General features: G+C 41.2%; 1 protein-coding gene across 1 annotated transcript in view; it reads left to right on the top strand.

The window, feature by feature from the left end:
- Positions 1-12,035: 12,035 nt before the first annotated feature.
- Positions 12,036-23,728, top strand: part of MMRN1 (multimerin 1) — a 118,675-nt gene continuing 106,982 nt past the window's right edge. The window contains exon 1 of the mRNA XM_068271042.1: positions 12,036-12,604. Coding sequence (XP_068127143.1) covers positions 12,063-12,604 — 542 coding nt within the window. The 5' untranslated portion in view covers positions 12,036-12,062. The remainder of the gene's footprint in view (positions 12,605-23,728) is intronic.

Below are 23,728 nucleotides of genomic sequence, written 5' to 3'. Positions count from 1 at the left end.
TAATATTGAAGATGCATTATGGTGCTTTCCCTAAAGCCTTGTATGCATGATAAATGAAATTCAGCCATGAATCTAGCATGAGTACAGCAGAATCTGATACCTACACCTGCTTCTAAAGCCTGTGATGAGTTTAGCATTCCAGGAAGCCAGTGTGAGCCTGACATCCTTTAAGGTTGCAGGTGGCATTCCCGACACTCCTGCGGATGTGCAGGAGGCTGCACAGTCTAGAGGCTCTAAGGGGCGGGGTCAGCCAGGAAGACAACTCCAGCATCCCAGTAGATGTGTCGAAAGACAAACATAATATTCACTCTAGGAGGCTGTATGGGCACAGTCAGACCTTGACAGATGGTGGTTAACCAGCTCATTGCTTGGGCCATCCCCCACCTCTTGTTTCCATCCCATTCCTTTAGAATGTAAGCTCGCAAGGGCAGGGTTCTCTCGCCCTTTTGAGTCTTGGAATGTTATTCATTGAATAGCTTGCACTCTGTTATACATTTTATTCATCATGTTACATCTGCTTTTCTAATCACCAGTTCTGTATTTTTGTACCAGTGTCCATATTTGATGCATATCATTGTCTGTATTATGAAATATCCCTTGTTTGTTTTCCTACTTTGTACAGCGCCACAGAATATGTTGGCGCTTTATAAATAAATAATAATAATAATTGTGTGCAGGAAGTGTTTTCTGTACAGTGTCAGTCCTGCATTGTCACCCGAGGGATCAAGTCCTGATCCCTGTCTTGCTTTGGACGTATGTGCAAGGCTTTTCCTAAAAAAATCAAATGGTTATGTTTGTTTTTAGAATTACATGTTAATAAGGTTGCAAAACAAAGAGCTCACTTTGACACATTGCATCTGGGAAAGTGTGGCGTGCCTTGTTTGGAGAAGACCAGGAGATATGAATATGTGTTGTTCCATGTATGTGCAGAAATCTCTTCAACTCCCTCTCTCTCAAACTGCTTGTGTTGTTTGTTTTTTCCTTGGTCACAAATAAGTGACTTATTCTCACAATACATAATTTTACTATACAATACATATTTTTATAGACAGGTACAGCAGTAGGCAGTCTTCTTCTATGCCAAGCAATTTGTTAATCATTTCATCTGGAGAGTAACGCTCTTTTAAATCCTAGGCACTGTATTTTTTTCTAGGTGCTATAATTTAATGTTAATGATAAAGCAGCAGACTGCTGTACTGTACATGGCAAGCACTGAGCTCCACAAAGCTAAAAATGTACGTACATCTGTGCACGATATTCCTGCCATTTGATGTTCTGACAATTCATTTCTTCAGTAAAAGTGCTGTATTGCAGAACAAAGATTCAATACTAAGTACATGTAAGGCCTCTTTTCCACGAGCAACTGAAGGTGGTGAATTAAATGTCCCTTTCTTTCATGTACAGTTTTCTATGGACATCTGCTTCCCTTTTCATGTGTTGCTCCCCATTTTAAGTCTTCTCTTTCATATGTAACAACCCCTGTTTCAGTTCCAGGTGCCCCCTGGGGCTGCAGCCACCCAAGGCCTGGGCCTTCTGGGCCTTTCCAAAATTCCGGCCCTGACATGAAACGTGACAAGCATTATGTTACCAAACACTGCTATTTGGCACCGGTGGGTGGCCAGCAGCCAGGAGGCTTAAAGAGAATCTCCAACCTAGAATTGAACTTTATCCCAATCAGTAGCTGACGCCCCCTTGTACATGAGAAATATAATGATTTTCACAAACAGACCATCAGGGGGCGCTGTATGACTGATTTTGTGCTGAAACCCCTCCCACAAGAAGCTCTGAATACCGCGGTGCTCTGGGCAAACTGCCACAATGTAACAATGTTCACAGACAGGAAATAGCTGTTTACAGCTGTCTGTAAAAGCCAGAACAGCTAGAAACAGCTACATAACCTGCCCACAGTAACAATGTCACCATGTAATAAATGTCAGAATGTGAATCTGGGAGAGGAAAGATTTTACAATGAGCAAACACTGACTAAATCATTTACACATAATTATGGTAAAAAATGAAGCACTTTTTTTTACTACATTATTTTCACTGGAGTTCCTCTTTAACTGCCCAACAAGCACCCAGTTCAGTCTGCTGTGAAAAAAAAGAGGCCTAAAGGTGTCTAGAAATGTGAGATGGTAGTTGGACATGGACAGTATCTTCACATTATATCCTTTCACTGGTTAAACAGACAAGCTTGCTCAGCTAAACTCAGTTTAGTTAAAAATAGTATTTCATGAGTAAAAAAGGGCATTTTCCACCTTCTCATACACTCCTGGAACAAACACTATTTGTTATTGTGTGGAGTCCCTCCACTTGTCTTCTTCAGGCACACATATCAAGAACAGCAATGAAGAAAATAAAACTATCTTTGGTCACAAATCTCACATGGCAAAAACATGTCTTACACAGCAAGTAAAAAACATATTTGCATTTTACACTGAATGGTAAGGGGACTGTTTCCAGTGATGGTTTGAAGTTTTAACCATCTTCCAGCAGGGGCCTGGACTGTGCACATCTAAGGAAGGCCATCACAATCGGGTTTTGCTGCCCAGATGCAAGAGGGGTTTAGACTGACAGTGGTTAGTGTGTCTGCATCATAGGGGCTGCTTTTAATGTTTAGGCTGTGAAGAGATAAGGAAGCGCAGGCAGAAGAATTGAGTCTTTGGGAAGTTGGTGGGCTAGGAAGTGGTCAGGATTAACTAGGATTGGTTTTATGGGTAGTCAGGAAGTTGATTAGGGAAGACAGGAAGGAGTGCAGTGTCCTTACAAGACAGCTAACAGAGGATGAGTTTTCTCTCTCTCTCCTTTTTTCCAGACGCCTTCTTTACATGTATGCTTGAGCCCTATGTCTATCTAAACCTTAATTCATTTTACCTTAGTAGCACCTGAAATATTTTATCATTTACTACTGGACAAATAATTGTCAGTCTTTTAGTTCTTAGTATCCCAAATTAAGTAGTGCCCAGTTTATCAAATGCTGCTTATACAGGCTTGTTTTATGCATTTTCTTCTTTCTTTCTATTGTTTTAAATACATTTGACAGATAAAATACAAATCACTGCTTCTGACTCCAGCAGGCCCTTAATTACAGCATCATGCAACAGAAGTTTGGAGCTTGTGTGGGTGTCTCAGAGTGGGGTGGTGAGTCGTATGTCACAATTTCTATCAAGGAATAAAGGGGACTTAAAGCTTTAGGGGACTAAATCTGCATTAAAGAAATATAAGGAGTGGAATAAAAGTGGTAAAAGGAAATCAGACAAACAAAACTGGAAGCTGAAAACAGGTTACTAGTGATAAAAAGTGAAAAATAAAAAAGTTTTACAAATAATTGAAAAAAGGAAGATGGTGATGACATAGGTTTTCTACATGATGGGGCAGGGAAATTGGTTGTGAAAGACTGAACTAAAGTTGCGCTATCAAATGAATGGTGGGTTGCTTCTGGTTTTTCCCATTCATCGTTAATGGCCTAATGCATATATGTGTACAGACATGTCTAAATAAATTCAAGATAGATAATGTATCTGACCTAGACAGCATCCATCCCTGATATGAAAGAAACTGAGTTCAGTTATCCATAGCCCACCTTATTTCCTGTGAATCTATTTCAGCATTGGTGCATTCTATATGACTGGCATACAGCTGATGTTTTCCAATTATTCAAGAAAGAGGAAAATAAATCAGAACTGAGAATCTATAAATCAGTCATCTTAATGGCAGTTATGCTTGAACTAATTGAAGGTATTCTAAGGGGTGCTATAAAGAATTACAGGTCCTTCTCAAAAAAATAGCATATTGTGATAAAGTTCATTATTTTCTGTAATGTACTGATAAACATTAGACTTTCATATATTTTAGATTCATTACACACAACTGAAGTAGTTCAAGCCTTTTATTGTTTTAATATTGATGATTTTGGCATACAGCTCATGAAAACCTAAAATTCCTATCTCAAAAAAATAGCATATTTCATCCGACCAATAAAAGAAAAGTGTTTTTAAAACAAAATAAGTCAGCCTTCAAATAATTATGTTCAGTTATGCACTCAATACTTGGTCAGGAATCCTTTTGCGGAAATTACTGCTTCAATGCGGCGTGACATGGAGGAAATCAGCCTGTGGCACTGCTCAGGTGTTATGGAGGCCCAGGATGCTTCGATAGTTGCCTTAAAGAGAATCTGTATTGTTAAAATCGCTCAAAAGTAAACATACCAGTGCGTTAGGGGACATCTCCTATTACCCTCTGTCACAATTTCGCCGCTCCTCGCCGCATTAAAAGTGGTTAAAAACAGTTTTAAAAAGTTTGTTTGTAAACAAACAAAATGGCCACCAAAACAGGAAGTAGGTTGATGTACAGTATGTCCACACATAGAAAATACATCCATACACAAGCAGGCTGTATACAGCATTCCTTTTGAATCTCAAGAGATCATTTGTGTGTTTCTTTCCCCCGTTCTCATGCACTGAAGTTTCAGGCTGCTTGTTTCTTCCTGCAAACAGCTTTCCCCTTGTTTGTAATTCCTCAGTATGTGAAAGCCCAGCCAGCTCAGAGGACGATTTATCCAGCTTGTAAAAGATAAGAGAGAAGAGAGAAGCTGCTCTAATCCAAATAACACACAGGCAGTGTGCAGAGAGGGGCCTGGAAGGGAGAGTTCATAGCAGAACCACAACACTGAAGAACTTGGCAGCCTTCCAGACACAGGCTGACAAGTCTGACAAGAGAGAGATAAGTTGATTTATTACAGAGACTGTGATAGTAGAAAGTGCTGCAGTAAGCCAGAACACATTAGAATAGCTTTTGGAACTTGTAGGATGATAAAAAACAGGATGCAATTTTTGTTACGGAGTCTCTTTAAGCTCATCCAGAGTGTTGGGTCTTGCATCTCTCAACTTTCTCTTCACAATATCCCACAGATTCTCTATGGGGTTCAGGTCAGGAGAGTTGGCAGGCCAATTGAGCACAGTAATACCATGGTCAGTAAACCATTTACCAGTGGTTTTGGCACTGTGAGCAGGTGCCAGGTCATGCTGAAAAATGAAATCTTCATCTCCATAAAGCTTTTCAGCAGATGGAAGCATGAAGTGCTCCAAAATCTCCTGATAGCTAGCTGCATTGACCCTGCCCTGATAAAACACAGTGGACTAACACCCGCAGCTGACGTGGCACCCCAGACCATCGCTAACTGTGGGTACTTGACACTGGACTTCAGGCATTTTGGCATTTCCCTCTCTCCAGTCTTCCTCCAGACTCTGGCACCTTGATTTCCGAATGACATGCAAAAGTTGCTTTCATGCGAAAAAAGTACTTTGGACCACTGAGCAACAGTCCAGTGCTGCTTCTCTGTAGCCCAGGTCAGGCGCTTCTGCCGCTGTTTCTGGTTCAAAAGTGGCTTGACCTGGGGAATGCGGCACCTGTAGCCCATTTCCTGCACATGCCTGTACACTGCTCTGGATGTTTCTACTCCAGACTCAGTCTACTGCTTCCGCAGGTCCCCCCAAGGTCTGGAATCGGTCCTTCTCCACAATCTTCCTCAGGGTCCGGTCACCTCTTCTCGTTGTGCAGCGTTTTCTGCCACACTTTTTCCTTCCCACAGACTTCCCACTGAGGTGCCTTGATACAGCACTCTGGGAACAGCCTATTCGTTCAGAAATTTCTTTCTGTGTCTTACCCTTTTGCTTGAGGGTGTCAATGATGGCAGTCTTACCCATGATTGCGGTTTTGAGTAATGAGCCAGGCTGGGAGTTTTTAAAAGCCTCAGAAATCGTTTGCAGGTGTTTAGAGTTAATTAGTTGAGTCAGATTATTAGGTTAATAGCTAGTTTAGAGAACCTTTTCATGATATGCTATTTTTTTGAGATAGGAATTTTGGGTTTTCATGAGCTGTATGCCAAAATCATCTATATTAAAACAATAAAAGGCTTGAACTACTTCAGTTGTGTGTAATGAATTTAAAATATATGAAAGTCTAATGTTTATCAGTACATTGCAGAAAATAATAAACTTTATCACAATATGCTATTTTTTTGAGAAGGACCTGTATATAGCACAGAATAATCTAATTAATCTTGAACATGAATTCACTAAAGATATCTGGTCAACACAAATCTAAATACTGAGAAAGCAATAAAAAAATGGCATTCCTAAGATCCAATCCCACAGTGTTTACCAACACTAGCTCTCTATACTCCCCTCACCCATTCCCACAAGTAGAACAAACTTCCTTCATGCACCACAATCATATACAACCCTCCTTCCCTTAGCACCCCCTCCCCATGTTGCAGAGTAGCACAGCAGAACATAGAGCTGCAGCCTGTAACTGAACTGTACAGCTCATGGGCAAAAAGAAAATTCTAATAATTGCGGCTTGCATGCAGATTTAATGTAAACTGTATGGAGCTTGGAGTTGGACTAATGAAATCCACTTTCTGCACATTTTGAAATGCAATTTGCCTAAAATTTGCTGATAGTAGCAAAAAAGTTTCTGTACCGTGTTAGCCAAACAAATTATATAGGTAGAAACGTTATATAGGTAAAACGTTGTTTTTTTTTTTTCTACCTAAAATTTGCTGTAATTTTTAGCATCTTATTGATCAACTGTTCCTCTGAGCACTCTGGTTTTGTGCCACATTTCAAAAACATACTGTTGATCTAGCTGGTGACAGGCATCAGCATTGGTGAACTACCAAGTTAGATCAGCGCATTGGGTAGTTAAAGAGCAAATTCAGCCTGAATTACACATGTAATAGTTAGTCTCCTACTATATAGTTATAACAACCTGCCGGGTCTTTACCTTCGAAATCCTTCCCCGAGCCCTGTGTCTGCCAGCTTCTGGTACCCTTGCAGGAAACAGCCGTGGCACTTTGTCTTGAAAAAAAAGAAAGTGCTCTGGCATTTTTCTGCTAGGGGGCGGAATTACACACCAGATACCGACAGATACGGGAAGGGGGTGTAAGGAAAAGATCTATCATGTTGTTAAAACTTTATAGTAGAAGACTAATAATTGCATGTGTAATTTAGGCTGAATTTGCTCTTTAAAGTTTAAACTGTTTAAAGGGAACCTTCTGAGAGTGGGTTGGGGGGGGTGTATTAAAATTAACATAATTGCTGAGTAGGTGAAGATATTATTTTACATTAATAAGCAGCAGGCACATGGTCATAAGACGAGATCTGCATGTCCATTCTGGGTGAGGAAATATTAGTGCAAGCGGCCAGTGGTGGGCCAAAATTTCGCATATACAAAATTTTGCCTCGAAATTCGCATTTATGCATCGTACTCGTAATGCAAAATTTCAGGGAAAATTGAAATTCATTTTGTATGTAATAGTAATATTTCATAATTTCGCGTAATTTTGGGGGTAATTTTTGCGCAATTTTGTGAAAATTTAGCGAATAATAGCAAAGCCCCCATACATGCTATTGCTAGCAAAATTGCTACATATGTTAAGGAGGATATTGGGTACAAGTCAAAAAAAAATTTCAAAAATACATTGTAGTTTTTGAGAAAATTGATTTTAAATATGCAAAGAAAAATGTTTTTTAAACTGTATTTTTTTTAGTAAACCACTTTTTCTTTGCATTTTTAAAATCGATTTTCTCAAAAACTACAAGGTTTTTTTTGAAAAATTCTTTTTTTTTTTACTTGCACCCACTATTCTCCTTAACATATGTAGCAATGTTGGTGTCGCTACCATGTATGGGGCTTTGCTATTCACTGCCAAAGTCGGCACAAAATTACGCGAATATTACGCAAAATTTTAGGCGAAATTATGAATCACTATACGAAATCAATTGAATTTACAAATCGTAATTACATATAAGCATAAATGCAAAAATTTACGTGAAATTTCGCATAATGATAATTGGCTTATTACGATCATCACTGCAAGCGGCATAAAATCAAGAAACATAATAAAAGTGGCAACATCCATATTACTCTCAATACAAGTCCACTTTAAACACCAGCGATTTGGAACAACAGCCAGGAGAGAGACACTGAGTGGAAGGCCACAGCACACTGCTCCTGACTGCAAGACTGCTCCCTGGCTGTTAAGAGAGACAAATGCGGCTGCTTGCTGGTCTCTAGGTACAGCCAGTCAGTCACATCCAACGATATGAGACCTGTCCTGGATAGGGACTCAATTAAATAAGGTGCAAGGGTGCTATGTGTATTGGTTAATATCCCTGAAAGATACAGAGCGGGGCCAACCTAGAACACTTGAATATATCTAAATACTATTACAAAAGGTTATGAGGCCACCAACATTATACCAATATGAAAATTTATTAAAGATACTTCTCAAAATACAAAACACGATCCCCTAGGATACCACCCTCCACATGATACCCTCTTCCCCATAGTTAAAAACAGGAATCCTGGCGGAATAAAGGTTATGCATAACTGGTGTTACTTCTGCAGATAAATTGATTAGTCTCTGGCCAGAGAATTACATAACCAATCATCCATTCGTCCGCGCATATATTCTACATCCACACTGCCACAACAGATAGAAAAAGCGGGGGGCCCCCTTTAAAAATTCCTCTCTTCCCTTAACTTGATAGGTATTAGGATAAGGAGATCCATGTATAATCAACAAGTTCCAGGTTATAAATAACTTTCCAGATAGCTTGTAGCGTTACAGCCTTAAAGAAAACAGTACATGGATAGGTCTCACCCGCAAAGTAATGCTCTTTGGAACACAGGCAATTTTCCGCCCTCACTGTAAGAATTCCGTAACTGGATTCATCCGTGCGTGTACAATATTCGTGCATCCACTAGGTTCAGCAATTTCTTGTGCAGACCGGGTCCTGTATGACTTGGATCACCGTCCACTGCCAGGCAACAGCGCTGTAGGGAATCGCACGCTGAACACGCCGGTTCTCCGTGCAGAGCAATGGCGGCAGCAGGAAGTGTGTATGCGAAGGTCGTCACCAGTCAGCTGACCCGACTCCGCCCACCGACACGTTTCACGCCCACCTTGGGCGTTTCATCTGGATAGGGACTCACCTATCTAGCTCTAATCATGTGCGTAGCCTGGGAGTTCTAATTGATGGGGATTTAAACTTCAGAACTCACATCTCTGCTGTGGTGAAATCATCCTATTTTCACCTTAAAGTGAACCTAAAGTCACTTAAAAAAAACGGCCGACAGGGATGGGAACGCGAGTGAACCTCCTGGCCGCAATAGCAGCATTGGGGGCGATATACAGGCTGGGAACGCGAACAATCACTCGCGTTCCCATCCCTGTCGGCCGGTGACGGCCAAACCGGAAGTGCTCGCCGGCGGGTCCTGGGACATCGGAGCGGAGCTGCGAGGGCACCGATCGTCTGCAGGGGGCTGAGGGAAGCCCCAGGTGAGTTAATCTCATTTTTTTTAAGTGACTTTAGGTTCACTTTAAGAACATTGTCCAAATTGCCCAAATCAAGCACCTCATCCTCCAGAAGATCTACCAACTTTAGTTCATGCCTTTATTACCTCCCAGTCCCAACTGGACTACTGCAATGCTCTCTACACTGGCCTTTCAAAAAAGAACTTGTACCGCCTACAGTTGATACAGAATACTGCTGCCAGACTGCTAACCAACCAACCCCGTCACTGCCACATAACGCCAGTCCTGCACTTCCTTCACTGGCTACCTATAGAATGGAGGGTCCTATTCAAGCTCGGCCTACTGACATTTAAATCACTGAATAATCTGGGCCCTGGATACATGAAAGATATGTTGAAGCTGCGTAGCAATCCCCGCATTCTCAGATCCACAGGTTCTAATAATCTAGTCATATCCAGAGTTGGAAACTTTTGGTCCCAGAGCCTTCTGTCATGCTGCCTGTAATGGTTGGGTGTCGCAACTCAGATGTCTGATTATTTGGTGATCTGCAGAATCACCAATAATGCAGACGCTATACCTGATTATGTGTGATCTGCAGAATCACCAATAATACCAGTATAGCAGAACAAGGAGCTGAGTATGTAGTGCTTGGTGCAACCGTAACTTAATAGTTTGATGAGACCTCTCCAGAGGGGCTGGTGAGGTACTATCGGTACACTGACCGTGTAATAGAGTACAGAACTTTAATAGTTTAGCGAGACCTCACCAGAGGGGCTGGTGAGGTACTATCGGCACACTGTCCGTGTAATAGAATACAGTAACTTTAATAGTTTGGCGAGACCTCACCAGAGGGGCTGGTGAGGTACTATCGGTACACTGACCATGTAATGGAGTACCAACCCCAGCAAGCTAAATATACTAAGACTGACGAGATAGATCCTCCCGAGGAGCGGGTGATTCAGACAGTACTACAGCCTAGAGATCACCTGAGGGGCAGGTAATTGTGACTGTGCTGCAGCCTGAGGAGCAGGAGATACAGACAGTACTGTGACTGATGATCACCTGAGAAGCAGGCGATTCAGAGCGTACTGCAGTCTAGGAGCAGGAGGTACCAACAGTACTGTAACTAATGACCACCTGAGGAGTAGGCGATTCAGAACGTACTGCAGCCTAGGAGCAGGACAACTTCACCAGATGAGCTGGTGAAGCTAACACATCACCAGTGGCGCGGGCCCACTGGTGAGTAGAATGGTCGGACAGGCAAGGGTTGGCAACAGATAGGGCAGTATCAGAGCAGAATCGTAAGGCAGAAGAGTAGTCAGTAATCAGGCAGAGGTTCAGTAACGTAGGAAGATAGGCAAAGGTACAGAATCGATAAGCTTAGAGCAGAGTCAGAGTATAGCCAGAGTCAAACACAGAATATCAATCAAAATACAGATAATATCCTAGTCTAGGTGTGAAGTCCTTGGTTTCAACACCTGGGATCTAGTCTAAGGTCTGAGCGCTAACACAGGTTGTATTCACGACAGCAGACAGTGTCTGAATGAAGCCCGGAGGCTTAAGAAGCAGAGGAGACCTCACTGGCACGCCCCCAGCAGTCAGCCAATCCTGGGCGCTGTGAGGCTCCTGTGACGTCAGCCAACCAGCAGGTCAGCTGACAAACCTCCTCCCAGCATAAAGGTCCCGTCTGTGCGCGCGCCCGCGCAAGACGGTGACCCCCTGAGCAACTAAACGTTACGTCCTCGGCATCCTAGACGCCGGGAGGACGGGCAGCGGCACGGAGGCAGCTGCGGTGGCGGTGCTGTTCACCGCAGCTGCCTCACTCATTATACTGCCCCTATGTTTTGGAACTCCTTACCTCAACAGATCAGGACAGCTGCATCCCTTAACGTGTTTAAATCCAGACTGAAAACCCACCTGTTCAGTTTGACATTTGCAGAAATATAACTATTGTTGTGTGAATACTTCATCCTACTACCAATTACGGAATCTGAAAGAGCCTAAGCGCTTTGAGTCCTATGGGAGAAAAGCGCTATAGAAATGTTATTGTATTATTGTATTGTATTATATATACGCTGAGGGAACTCTTTCTTGTTTTTTCTTGTTTCAGTGGATCCAAAGCAGCCCAACTTCACCATTTGCCTGATCGCCCTACCTTAGGAGTATATCCAACTCCTGTTCTCCATTTTGACAGAGATGGACAGCTTTAGAGAGCATGCAAACAAATGAATTGTTGTGGAAAGGAAAGCTCACCCTATTTTCTGCACAGAAGAGATTGGATTTGTGCCACATTTCTCCAGGATCTGGAAAGTAATTTAAGGAATTACAACCACATGTGCAGTAATTTTCTGGTAAACAGTTCTCTTGCGTTATGCACATAAAATGACACATACCCTGTGACTCTATATCCTGGAACATTTACCTAAGATTTTTGTCTAGCTTATTCAATTTACATACTATTGTTATGACAGCTTTTCATGCACAACTCATTAATGTTCCACTTTCTCTCCTGTGGTTGCTTCCTATTCCATGTCATCTTTCCTTCGGGCGTCCATGTTCCTCCATTCACAAAGGTGAAGGGTTCAGAGACTTTCACAGTAACAGGAAATTAAGCTTCATCAGCTCCAGTAACTGACAAGGTACAACCTGTTTCCTTTTCATCCTGAGCAATAACTGGCATGCAAATCTATAGCAAACTGAGAGTGAAAGCAGAAACAAGAATCATGAGCATAGAAACATAATGGGGCAGCACCAGAGGCAAACTAAAATCGCTACCTGCTTTATCTTCAGGATGAAATTAATTTTGCTGATGGGGATTTCCCTGCTAATTGAAGGATGTAATACAGGACACATAAGGGATGGTATTGAAGATCCGTGGGGAGAAACAGAGGATACTAATGTGAAAAGGCTACTTTCTGAGCTTAATCCTAAAATACCTATTCCTGTAACACAAAGTGTAGACACAGTGACAAGTCCTCAAACCCAAGAAGAATTGACAACGCTGCACAATCCAACTTCTACTACTTCCAGAATTTTAACAAAACCTAAAAGGAGAGAATACAAAATCTTTCACGCAGTTATAAGAACGCAAACAAGGGCACCTCCTCCTACTGTGACAACAAGAGAAGAAACCACTAAATCCAGTGAAGAACAGGTGGTGGTGACCTCAAGGAAGCCTTCACCGCAAACTGAGACCATACAGCAAGGACCAAACCGGTCACCGAGACAGAACTACTACAACAACAAGAGCCAGAAGCCCAGCTTTGAAACAGCAAGAGGAAAGTAAGAACTTTTTTTTTATTGGTACTCTTCTCATGCAATGCTATCTGAACATAGAACAATATTTTGTACTGCAGGATTTCATATTTTGATACATTTTAATTTTCATTTATTGGCATTTGGCAGCTTTGTGCAAGTCAACCCAATTACATTGAATTGCTCTGCTGAATTAAGCACTTTTACAGTGTGCCGGGAACAAGTTGTGGGATTTGGTTTTATTTTTATTTATGCTGGTCTGGATTTGGAGAAAAGGGTAGCAGCTAACCGCTGGTGCAGTTTAGAGACTGACAATTCTATATTATATATAGGAATCTTTGGCATTTGGATTGGCATATGTTGGGAGAAGAATGGGTCTTGCATGCCATACTTTCAAATCTAGGCCAATTTTTAGGTTTGGGGACACAGGTGTAATAATTGAGTAACATAATGAGTTGTTTTTTTCAACAGGCCGCCGTTGTCAGGTTTTTTCAGTCAAAGTAGCTGCTGATGGCTTAGGGTGAGTTTGGCAGATCAGATGATTTCCGTACGCAGCCCATCAGCTACACTCAGTGCCGCCATAGACCACAATGTAAGTTTGCGGCTATGGTGCGCCGGGTGCTTTTGTTGGGCACTGGCAATAGCGTAACAACACTGAAGTTCAGATACTGGTTCCAGAGTTCGGCTATTATTAGCCAAGCTCCGGATATGACTTCTGGAGTTCAGCTATTCTTTGCCAAACTCCATATATCAGCGAATGTTAGGGGCTAATGTTAGGCGTGGATAGAGAGGTTAATGTCAAGCATAGATAGAAGGGGTTAATGTTAGGTTTAGGTGGGGGGGATAATGTTAGGCAGAGGTGAGGGGTTAGTGTTAGACATAGGTATGGGGGGGTTAGTGATAGGCATAGGTGGGGAGGTAAATGTTAGGCATAGCAAGGAGCGGTTAGTGTTAGGCATAGCTAGGGGTGGTTAGTGATAGGCATAGGTGAGAAGGTAAAAGTTAGGCATAGCTAGGGGCGGTTAGTGTTAGGCCTAGCTAGGGGTGGTTAGTGTTAGGCATAGGTGAGAAGGTAAATGTTAGGCATAGCTAGGGGCGGTTAGTGTTAGGCATAGGTGGGATGGGTAGTGTTAGGCATTGGTACCATACATAATTCACCATTTTTGTACTGTACTGCAAAAGATTCAGAGATATAATGCGCTACACAGATTCTTTGAGATTGTTTTACTGTTTACTCTAGACAGATTGATCTGTAGACAAGTTTGGTTCTCTACAGAGGTTAGCAAAGGTGTGGCACCTCAGAGATTTAGTACTTGAGGTTTCGCCCTGTAGAATGACATCTTTGTCGACAGCCCAATGTGACCTTTATTGGTAGACACAACTGTAGCATTTTTAACAAATCGTCTTATTCCCTTCAATATGAATCAATATAAATATGGTCAAAAAGTACACAAGTGAAGTTAAAATATAAGCATTCACAGTATAACCATGTTACATTGTTTTCAGGCAGGCATTACTGTTTAAGTGGTGTGAAATCTGAATAACTTGTACCTTCATGGAACGAAATTCTATTTTAAATGTACCGTATGAGAGATCTTCCGGATGGCTAGGGGAAAAGCACCGGAGACACAGTCAGCCTAATAATGTAGTAATTTATTTAATGATGACTAATCACAATAAAAAGAAGGTGCCAATAAACCCTGGTTGCCTCAACTAACTTCTATAGAATTATGAGAAAAAGAGAGAACACCAAGAGCCCAATATAGTGTAATATGTACTGGTAAGGTATAATTGATAGAGTAATAATATTAATGTAATACTCACAAACCAGGGTTACCAAGTAGGCAACCACTGTCAAAGCAGGTGGGGATATTGTCCTGACCCCACTCAGGATTAAAAAGTCGCTCTCTGTAGTTGAAGAAGGAAGGGTACAACCCTCCACCAAGGGTGGACTTGATGTAGATAATAGGATAACAGAGGCGCCAATAGGATAAAAAACACTAAAAGAACTTAAAAACCCATCTTGGGGCGCTCAGTGTTGATGATACTGGCAGATGCTGTTTACTCCTATCTGTTATTGCCTGATGAAGCGGGTTTGTATCCCGTGAAACGCGTTGCACTTTATTTGGAGTATCCAATAAAATTGTTTTGACTGAAAATCCACAGTCGTGTGTTCTGCTTGGAGGGGGTGAGTCCACCACTGCCTCCTCTATTACCAAGATGGGTTTTTAAGTTCTTTTAGTGTTTTTTATCCTATTGGCGCCTCTGTTATCCTATTTTCTATAGAATTATGTAAGGAATGACCATCCAAAATCTATCCAGAGAATCTCAGAACAAAGTCATAAGAACATAAAATATGAACCTCCTAACAAATGCAAGGCAATATGGATGTGTATATCTCCTCCACCCAGAAAAAAATCATAAAATAAAACAGCTGAGAGCAGTTTGAAAGAGGTAAGTGTTGGCTTACCTAAATAATGCCAGCAATCAATGTATGCAAGGTTAGTACTTGTGGAAACAAAAACTCACAGACACTGAGAGAGCCAGATCTGGTGAAGTATAGCCAGGTCTGTGAAATAGTATCAGATAAAACAAATACTCACAAATGTGGGTTGCTTCAGGAGGAAATCGCCCATATGGACATATGGGGAAGTCCTGTTTCCACTCGGCCTTAGGGAAGGAGAGGATGTGGCGGTTGCAGCTCCAAGAAAAGTGTTTGCTCCACAAACCCTTGTGGAGCGATTCCCTTAGTAAGGGTTACTGTAGTAAGACTATCATGGCCGGAGGAAAGGCAACAAAGGCCATGGCCTAGGGCACCAGGAAAGCAAGGAGCGGACTTCGGGCAGCAGGATTGCAGTAGCAGTTAGCCTGCTGAACATTTGTCCTGCTACACAGAGTTTGTACAGTGGTGGGTGACTACCAACAGTTGGATCTGACCCTTGGGTAATGAAGGGGCAGCAAACGGCTACTTACAGTGATCTCTGAGCTGCCTGTCACTCACCTAATGCACTGCTTGCCAAGGAGCTTACAATCTAATCCCTGCCATCATGTCACTTACTGTCCTCAGAAGATCTTATAATGTAATTTCTGCTATCACTTCACTTACTGTCCTCAGAGTAGCCTACAATCTAATCTTTGCTGTGTTGTGGGTGGGGAGACGAAGTTTAGGATGCTGTTGTTCTGGGGGCAGCTGGTGATAGTGGGCCTTGGGCAGTAAACATTACAAATCTATCTATCTATCTATCTATCTATCTATCTATCTATCTATCTATCACTCATTAAAAAACAGTGCTTCTGCATATAATATACTTGATAGTTCATACCTTAAACAAAGAGGTTTACATAACAGGTATAAAAAGTAGGAAATGTATTCAGCACTTATGACAACGCATTTCACAGTGTAAATTCTTCATAGGGTTAGTAATTTAAGAAACATAAGTGAATGCTCAGGGCTGCTCAGACATTCAACCACAGTAAGAATGCAGATACAGTAAATCATCATAAAAAAATAATAATAATCAAAGTAAATATAAATAATAATAGATAAAACTAATACAAATAAAGAGGATGACAAGCATGACAGAATGTATAAAAGATATAAGAATTATATATATAAACAGTATGTTGCATAATCCTTTATATGATTGCAAGGACATATTTTACTAGATGACTAGAGATAGGGCTTGATTCACAAAGCGGTGCTAACAGTTAGCATGCTGGTGAAAAGCCCTTTATCACGCCTAAACTCAGTTTAGGCGTGATAAGTTTAGGTGTGATAAGTTTAGGTATGATAAGATTAGGCGTGATAACTACAGCACCAACTGGGTTAGCACCGCAGTGCACAGCTGATCAAAAGTTTTGCGCTAGCAAAGTCTGGTGCACTTCGCATAGATTTTAATGGCGCTGCTTTGCGTGCAGGACTTTGCGCGCGATCTAAACTTATCTAAACTTATCACGCCTAAACTTATCACGCCTAAACTGGCTTTTCACCAGCATGGTGCAATGGTTATCACGCTTAAAGTGTCTCACTGGGTTAGCACCGCTTTGTGAATCGAGCCCATAGACTAGAGATTATGGGCTCATCCATATTCATTGTGAAACAAATAAGGAAAAGGGAAATCTGGCACTGCTGCAGATGCTTGATTTATTAAAACATAAGTGGTTCACAGATGCAAACTTTGCATTAACCATAAAAGTTGTAATACACATACCAGATGTGGAAGGAGGCACGGTGGTGGTTGGTGCTGGGTACAGGATGCCTGACGGCCGTTTTGTACACTGCTACGTTTCTACAGAGAAATACTGCTGCGCTTCTACGGAGAAGCCTCCGTAGAAGCGCAGCAGTGCGTTAAACGGCCTCCTGCACCCAGCACCCACCACCACCATGCCTCCTTTCACATCTGGTATGTGTACTACAACTTTTATGATTCAGGCGAAGTTTGCATCTGTGAACCACTTATGTTTTAATACATCAAGCATCTTCAGCAGTGCCAGCTTTCCCTTTTCCTTATTTGTTTCACACTGACTGTCTACTGGCTAGAGCAAGCTGGTGAAGTTTGTCAGGAGGAGTGCACGCTGGAGTCCAGTAATGCATCGTTCACCACATGTATGTGTTCACACTGTAGTGCCAACCTACTGCAACCTCTTTGGCCATCATCCATATTCATTACGGATGGTACTTAAAGAGAAACTCCGACCAAGAATTGAACTTTATCCCAATCAGTAGCTGATACCTCCTTTTACATGAGAAATCTATTCCTTTTCACAAACAGACCATCAGGGGGCGCTGTATGACTGATATTGTGGTGAAACCCCTCACACAAAAAATAAGAAAAGTACGTACTCTTGGCAGTTTCCTGTCTGTGAATCTTGCTGCATTGTGGGAAATAGCTGTTTCCAGCTGTTTCCAGCTGCCAAAACAGCAAGCAGCAGCTACATCACCTGCCAGCAGTAAAAATGTCACCATGTGATAAATGTCAGAATGTAAAACAGGGATTTAAAAAGATTTCACAATGGGCAAACACTGACTAAATCATTTATACATAATTATTGTAAAAATGAAGCACTTTTTTATTACATTATTTTCACTGGAGTTCTTCTTTAAAGTCTATTTAAAGCAAACCTGAAGCAAAAATAAACTTATGAGATAATGAATTGTATGTGAATTACAGCTAAGAAATGAAACATAAGTAGAAAAGAAAAGAGTCTTATATTGTTTTCCTGTACAGGGAGAGTTAAGAAACTTCAGTGTTATCTATGCAAAAGAGGTTCTCTGAGCTCCTCGACCCAACTTGGGTTGAAGACAGTCCTACTTTCTGAAACACTTAAAGTAAACCTGAGATTATTGAAAAGGAAAAAAGTATACATACCTGAGGCTTCCTCCAGACCCTTCAGCCTAAACTGTCCCTTGCCATTCTCCTCCTTTACCTCGTTCCTCTGCTATGGCTGCCAGTAATCTCGGGAGTCGGGGCATACTGCGCATGCTTACTGAGTAATTGTTCACAATAGTGGTCCTTTAATGTTTAAGGCGGGGTTCCCTAAGATTAATTTTCTACACACAGTGGAGACACACCAACACAGAGTGGTCTCACACATATACACAGTTTCACACAGGGACACAGTCACTCACACAAAATACAGTGGCTCCTGCTATTGGCTGCAGTTCCCACTCCCCTTTGCAGCTCTTGATTATCTCTGGGGAGGGGGTGGGGCATCCCACTGCTCTATGTTTCCTTCACTGCTGGCTCCTGCTGTGCATTGTTAACCCCTGCCAGGCAACCTCCTGCTGTTGCACCTAGAAGCCTATGCATTCTTTCACTCTACCCCCAACTGATGTGAAAGGTATCATTGACATTAGAGCATTGCAACAGCCTTTAAAAATAGAAGTAGTACTAGTAGGCAAGCCTATACTAATGTCTAAGGAAATCTTTGAGTTTTGATTGAATGGTGATTATTTTTTATTCTCGTTCATCCTTGTACTAACAGGTTTGTTACGTGTAATTCCACATAGCAGGCAAGCCAGATTGCATCAAAACAATGATTGTCAATCATGTTGATAAATATGCTACTGAGCTGGACTGTGCTAAGGACCCTTTCCTAACTGCGACTGTATTTATCTACAGACAACAATGAAAGATCGCAATGATAGCAGTACAAATTGTTAAAGATGAGAATGTGAAATCATTACAGCTCACATCTAGCCCAGTTTATACTCATCATCCAGCTAGCTGAGGTTTCTGCCAGCATTATTGCTGAATTTTTCTCTGGTAGTTTTCCTGGTGCCCTTTTCTGCACTATCCATCATGCTTTGTGAAGGAGAATTGCCAATGGCTTGACAGCAGCATTGTGCTCATTAGTCACATTGAAAGTTCTTTGACCAGGCTTCCTATTGCTTTGAAAGTGGGAGTTCAAAGAATATACCCCAATTCTGTACCTATTAAGATCAATGTATTGTATCTTTTCATTTTTCCAAGTTGCTGGGCGGTTGATTTATTATTGTACAGTTAGGCTGCAGTAACCTGTACATAAATTACTACAGGCTACCACACCTCGCTGGATGCTTGATTTGCTATTGCTATTGAGAGGTTTACTTTATGTGCGAGCCTGTGCAATAATAATATTCAACCCCAGTCATTATCTGTTATGGCTAGGTAAGCCTATTGGTCCAGAACAGAAACCTTTCAATGCATTGAAATTTATCAGCAAAGAGGAAGATAAAAATGATGCATGGATTTCATGTCTGATTAAAACTACCTCCCACTCACCTAGACATATGAGATTGTAAGCTTGCAAGCCAGGGACCTCCCCCTAGTGTTTCTTTTTTCTGTGGAACTTTATCCTATGATCATGTACATTGGCAATGTCTCAAACCTCACATCAACTATGTATGTATTTGTATGTGTATTGTTGAATATCCTAATTGGACAGTGCTTTAAACTTCTCCTCATGTATTGGTGCCCACCCCCCCACACCCCCCACACACACACTATTTGTTTTTTGCTATGTACAGAACTACTTAAAAAGAATCTGTACTTTCCGATTTGTACAATAAAAAAACATACCAATCAAGTCATTGTGATCTCCTTGATCCCTCTTTGCCATTTCTGCCACTCCCTGCCGTGACCCTGAAAATAAACAAAGCACACAGAGCCTGGAGGGGGCGTGCATAACTTTTATTCATTACAACAAAGGCAGCCCATTTATCCCTGAGTCGACAAAGCTTGACAAAGAAAAGAAGATTAGATATATTACAGAGACAGTGCAACTAGAAAAGGCTGTAGTAATCCAGACCACATTAGAACAGGTATAGGAACTTATAGGATAGAAGAAATAAGGCTGAAAATTTTGTTACAGAGTCTCTTTAAGGAGAAGCTGATTTTCACTCCATTGAAAAGCATCTTTTCAGATGCACCCTAGCCCTATACAGTGCCCAGTAAGGAGGAGAGGGTTATGGTATTATCCAATTACCCCAGTTATGGAAGTGCCAAATACTCAACCCTGTTAGGCTAGTGAGTCCAGGAATTCTGTAGGAAATGCAGTGACATCAGGGCCAGTTCTGGTAACAATGGGGTCCCAGTGCAAAATTAACCCGGGGCCTCCCATCAAACCCCCTCCGACCAAAAAACATTAGGAAATCTTTGTTCCACCAAATTTCCCTCCTTGGCCCCTGAGACAGCTGCTGACCCTCTCAGTCATATCAACTGTGAGTCTTTGGCAGTGTAGCGCCTCACCCGCCCACTTTCACATCTGAGATGCTGCTCTGCCAAACACTCTGCCGAGGCCCCAGGAGCAACAGTTAAGATGGGGAGGATAATTTGGAGGCCCCTACAGGCTCTGGGGCCCTGAGGTGATTGCCCCCTTACCTCTATACTAATGCCAACCCTGAGTGGCATAGCTACAGAGTCATGGCTACCAGTAGTTTATATACAGTATAACAAATGCATGATGTGGAGCTCCAAATCATGCTTTCCAAGGACAGCCACAGTGTGAGAAAGGTATGAGCAGAAATAAGGAAACAGTTTGTTCATGATTACAGCAATTCAAAGCCCACATTAATGTGAAGTGTTTGAGGTCTTCTCCAATACTTCTTTCTTGATTAGACATGAGTGGAAATGCCCCTGTTTAGATTTAGGCAAATCCAATTTACAGCTTTAAATTTCAGCACTATGTTCTTATAAGGAGTCTTTGTGCAGACAGATAAAAGTGTTTGCCTTCTATTTACTTTTTAGGAGAGCTCTGGCTACATGGTACTGCTGTTGAACTGCCGTGTTTGCATAGAATAAACACTGGTGTATTAACCCTTGCAATGTAGAAAGATATAAAGTGAACACAAGCAAGCTGTAAGTAGGATATGTAGTATAAGGACCCATTTCTATCTCATCGTGTCACATGCCAGTTCAGGCACACTTTAAGCTCACAATTGAAGGCCACTGTATCCTTGTAGTAGATATTTCTTTCTGTTCCTCTTTGTGCAAACTCTGAATTACTAAATTTAGAACACTTTACTGCTACTTCTCTTTTTTTGTTTCCTTATACCATCTGTTGTTAGTGGTTATGGAAGTTAATATGATATACCTATATCTGCTTATATGTACAACAAGTCCTAAGATCTGGCACAACACAGATTTATTTCTCAGTTCTCTTCAGGTTATTTCCAGCCCACCTCTTCCTCCCATTATAATGAGCAATGCAGGATAAAATTCCTTCGATTAAGATTACTTCACTCAACACCAGAGGGTTGAACTCTCCATTTAAGAGGAGATTATTATGGAAAGACGCTCAATCCGCTGGTTCTCAAATATTGATGGCCCAGGAGACTCATCTGACATCTCAAGATACTAAATACTGCCATAATTTCAATTTTCCATTGATATACCACAGTGTTTTTTCAAAAAGGAAGAGAGGTGTCTTTATTGCCTTCCATAGGGACCTTAAAGTCTTACCTGTTTCTGTAGTAACTGATGAAATGGGCAGATTTGTTATTTTTGTGGGTCAAATCAACGGTAATTTGTTTACCATAGTTACTCTCTACGCACCTAACAACTCCCAACGTCAGTTCTTACAAAAACTAATGACAAAAATTGACAAAATCAGACAGGGATCTTTGATACTAGGGGGAGATTTCAACGCTTGTGCATCTACATTAGACTCATCTTCCATTAGGGCATCACCTATCCCATTATTAGGAAAAACCATAAGATGGAACAATCTCTTAGATCCATGGAGAATCTTTCATGCGTCAGAAAGAGACTACTCGTATTACTCGGCAGTACATAAAACTCATACACGGATAGATTTTTTCTTAATCGACAGATCATTTCTCCAAAACACTATAGAGACTTCTATAGGAAATATTACATGGTCTGACCATGCTCCAATCCAGATGACTATTAAAGATGCTTCGGGTATATCCAAACCCAGACAATGGAAGATGAACCAAAGCATTCTAAGAGACCCCGCTAGTATCAAATATTTCCAAACAAGATTACAGGAGTTTTTTGATTTAAACCAAACACCTGGAATTAGCAGTGCTACAGTTTGGTCTACTCATAAAGCCTACATGAGAGGACTATACCTTAGGCAAAGTGCCAAACTTCACAGAGAAAGGAAAATAAAACATATGGGATTAATTAATAATATCCAAAATTTAGAAAAAGAGCATAAAAGAACACAAGACCCTAAGTTATATGAACAGCTTTTTCATGAACGTCAGGAACTACGTGCCTTACTGCTGTACCAGTACGAACGCAATCTTCAAAAGATTAATGCTTGCAAATACTCCCAAGGTAACAAAGCAGGTAAATTGTTAGCAAACCTGATCAAAATTAGGCAAGCTAAATCCATGATTCACTCTATATTACATCCGTTTACTAAACAAAACATTTTACATCCTAAAAGCATAGCTAATGCTTTCAGAGATTATTATATGCAACTGTATAACTTACAAAATGATCTGCTTACCCCGCAACCAACGGAAGAGCAAATCAATAATTATCTCTCTTCAATTGTTTTACCCAAACTGCAGAATTCTCAACTAGAAAAACTAAACTCTCCCTTCACTCATAAAGAAATAGCCTCTACCATTTCCTCTTTAAAATGCAATAAGGCACCAGGCCCAGGCGGCTTTATAAATGAATATTATACAACCCACTCTAACATCCTGACTCCCATCCTAACAGAATTATTTAATTCTTTTATGCTGGGCTCACAGATACCCAAGGAATATCTAGAAGCCAATATAACGGTGATTCATAAAGAGGGGAAGGACCAACAAAGCACTGCTAATTACAGGCCCATCTCCCTCCTGAACTCTGACACCAAATTATATGCAAAGTTGATAGCGAATCGCTTAATGAATATAACACCTGATCTTCTTCTTCCAGATCAGGTAGGCTTTACGAGAGGAAGACAAGCCCCTGATGGTACCAGACGCATGATTAATATCCTTAGATACATTGAGCTCTGTCGAACGCCTTCTCTGCTCCTAACTTTGGACGCTGAGAAGGCGTTCGACAGAGTTCATTGGGGATTTCTACGAGCTACGTTAATCAAATTTGGTTTAACAGGCCCCATACTCACTGCAATCATGGCTCTATATACAAACCCCTCGGCAAAGGTTAACGCAGCAGGCATACTATCTGACTCATTTGAAATCACGAATGGCACTCGCCAAGGCTGCCCACTGTCCCCTATCATTTTTGTACTCATAATGGAAACAATAGCCCAAAAAATTAGAAGCTCCCCAAATATAGAAGGAATATCCATAAACAACAATAAACATGTCATAAGTCTTTTTGCCGATGATGTAGCCCTAGTCATTTCAAACCCCTTATCATCTTTAAAATATCTTGTTAAAGAACTCCAATTGTTTTCAAAAATATCATATTATAAATTAAATCAACACAAATCATATATCTTAGGCTTAAACATCCCTCCCGAAATAAAATTAGCTATTAAAGAAAAGTTTAATTTCCCTTGGGCAGACTTGGCGGTACAATACCTAGGGGTCCAACTACCAGCACAGACAGATGAGATATTTAGCCTCAATTTCCTCCCTTTACTAACAGAATTCAGAAAGGACTGTAAAACAATGTCAAAGTTTTTGTTATCATGGTCTGGCAAGTTAGCAGCGTTTAAAATGTTTTTGCTTCC

This window comes from Hyperolius riggenbachi, chromosome 1, assembly GCF_040937935.1.
Source record: "Hyperolius riggenbachi isolate aHypRig1 chromosome 1, aHypRig1.pri, whole genome shotgun sequence".
Classification (NCBI taxonomy): Eukaryota; Metazoa; Chordata; class Amphibia; order Anura; family Hyperoliidae; genus Hyperolius; species Hyperolius riggenbachi.
This window is presented reverse-complemented; position numbering and strand designations above follow the sequence as displayed.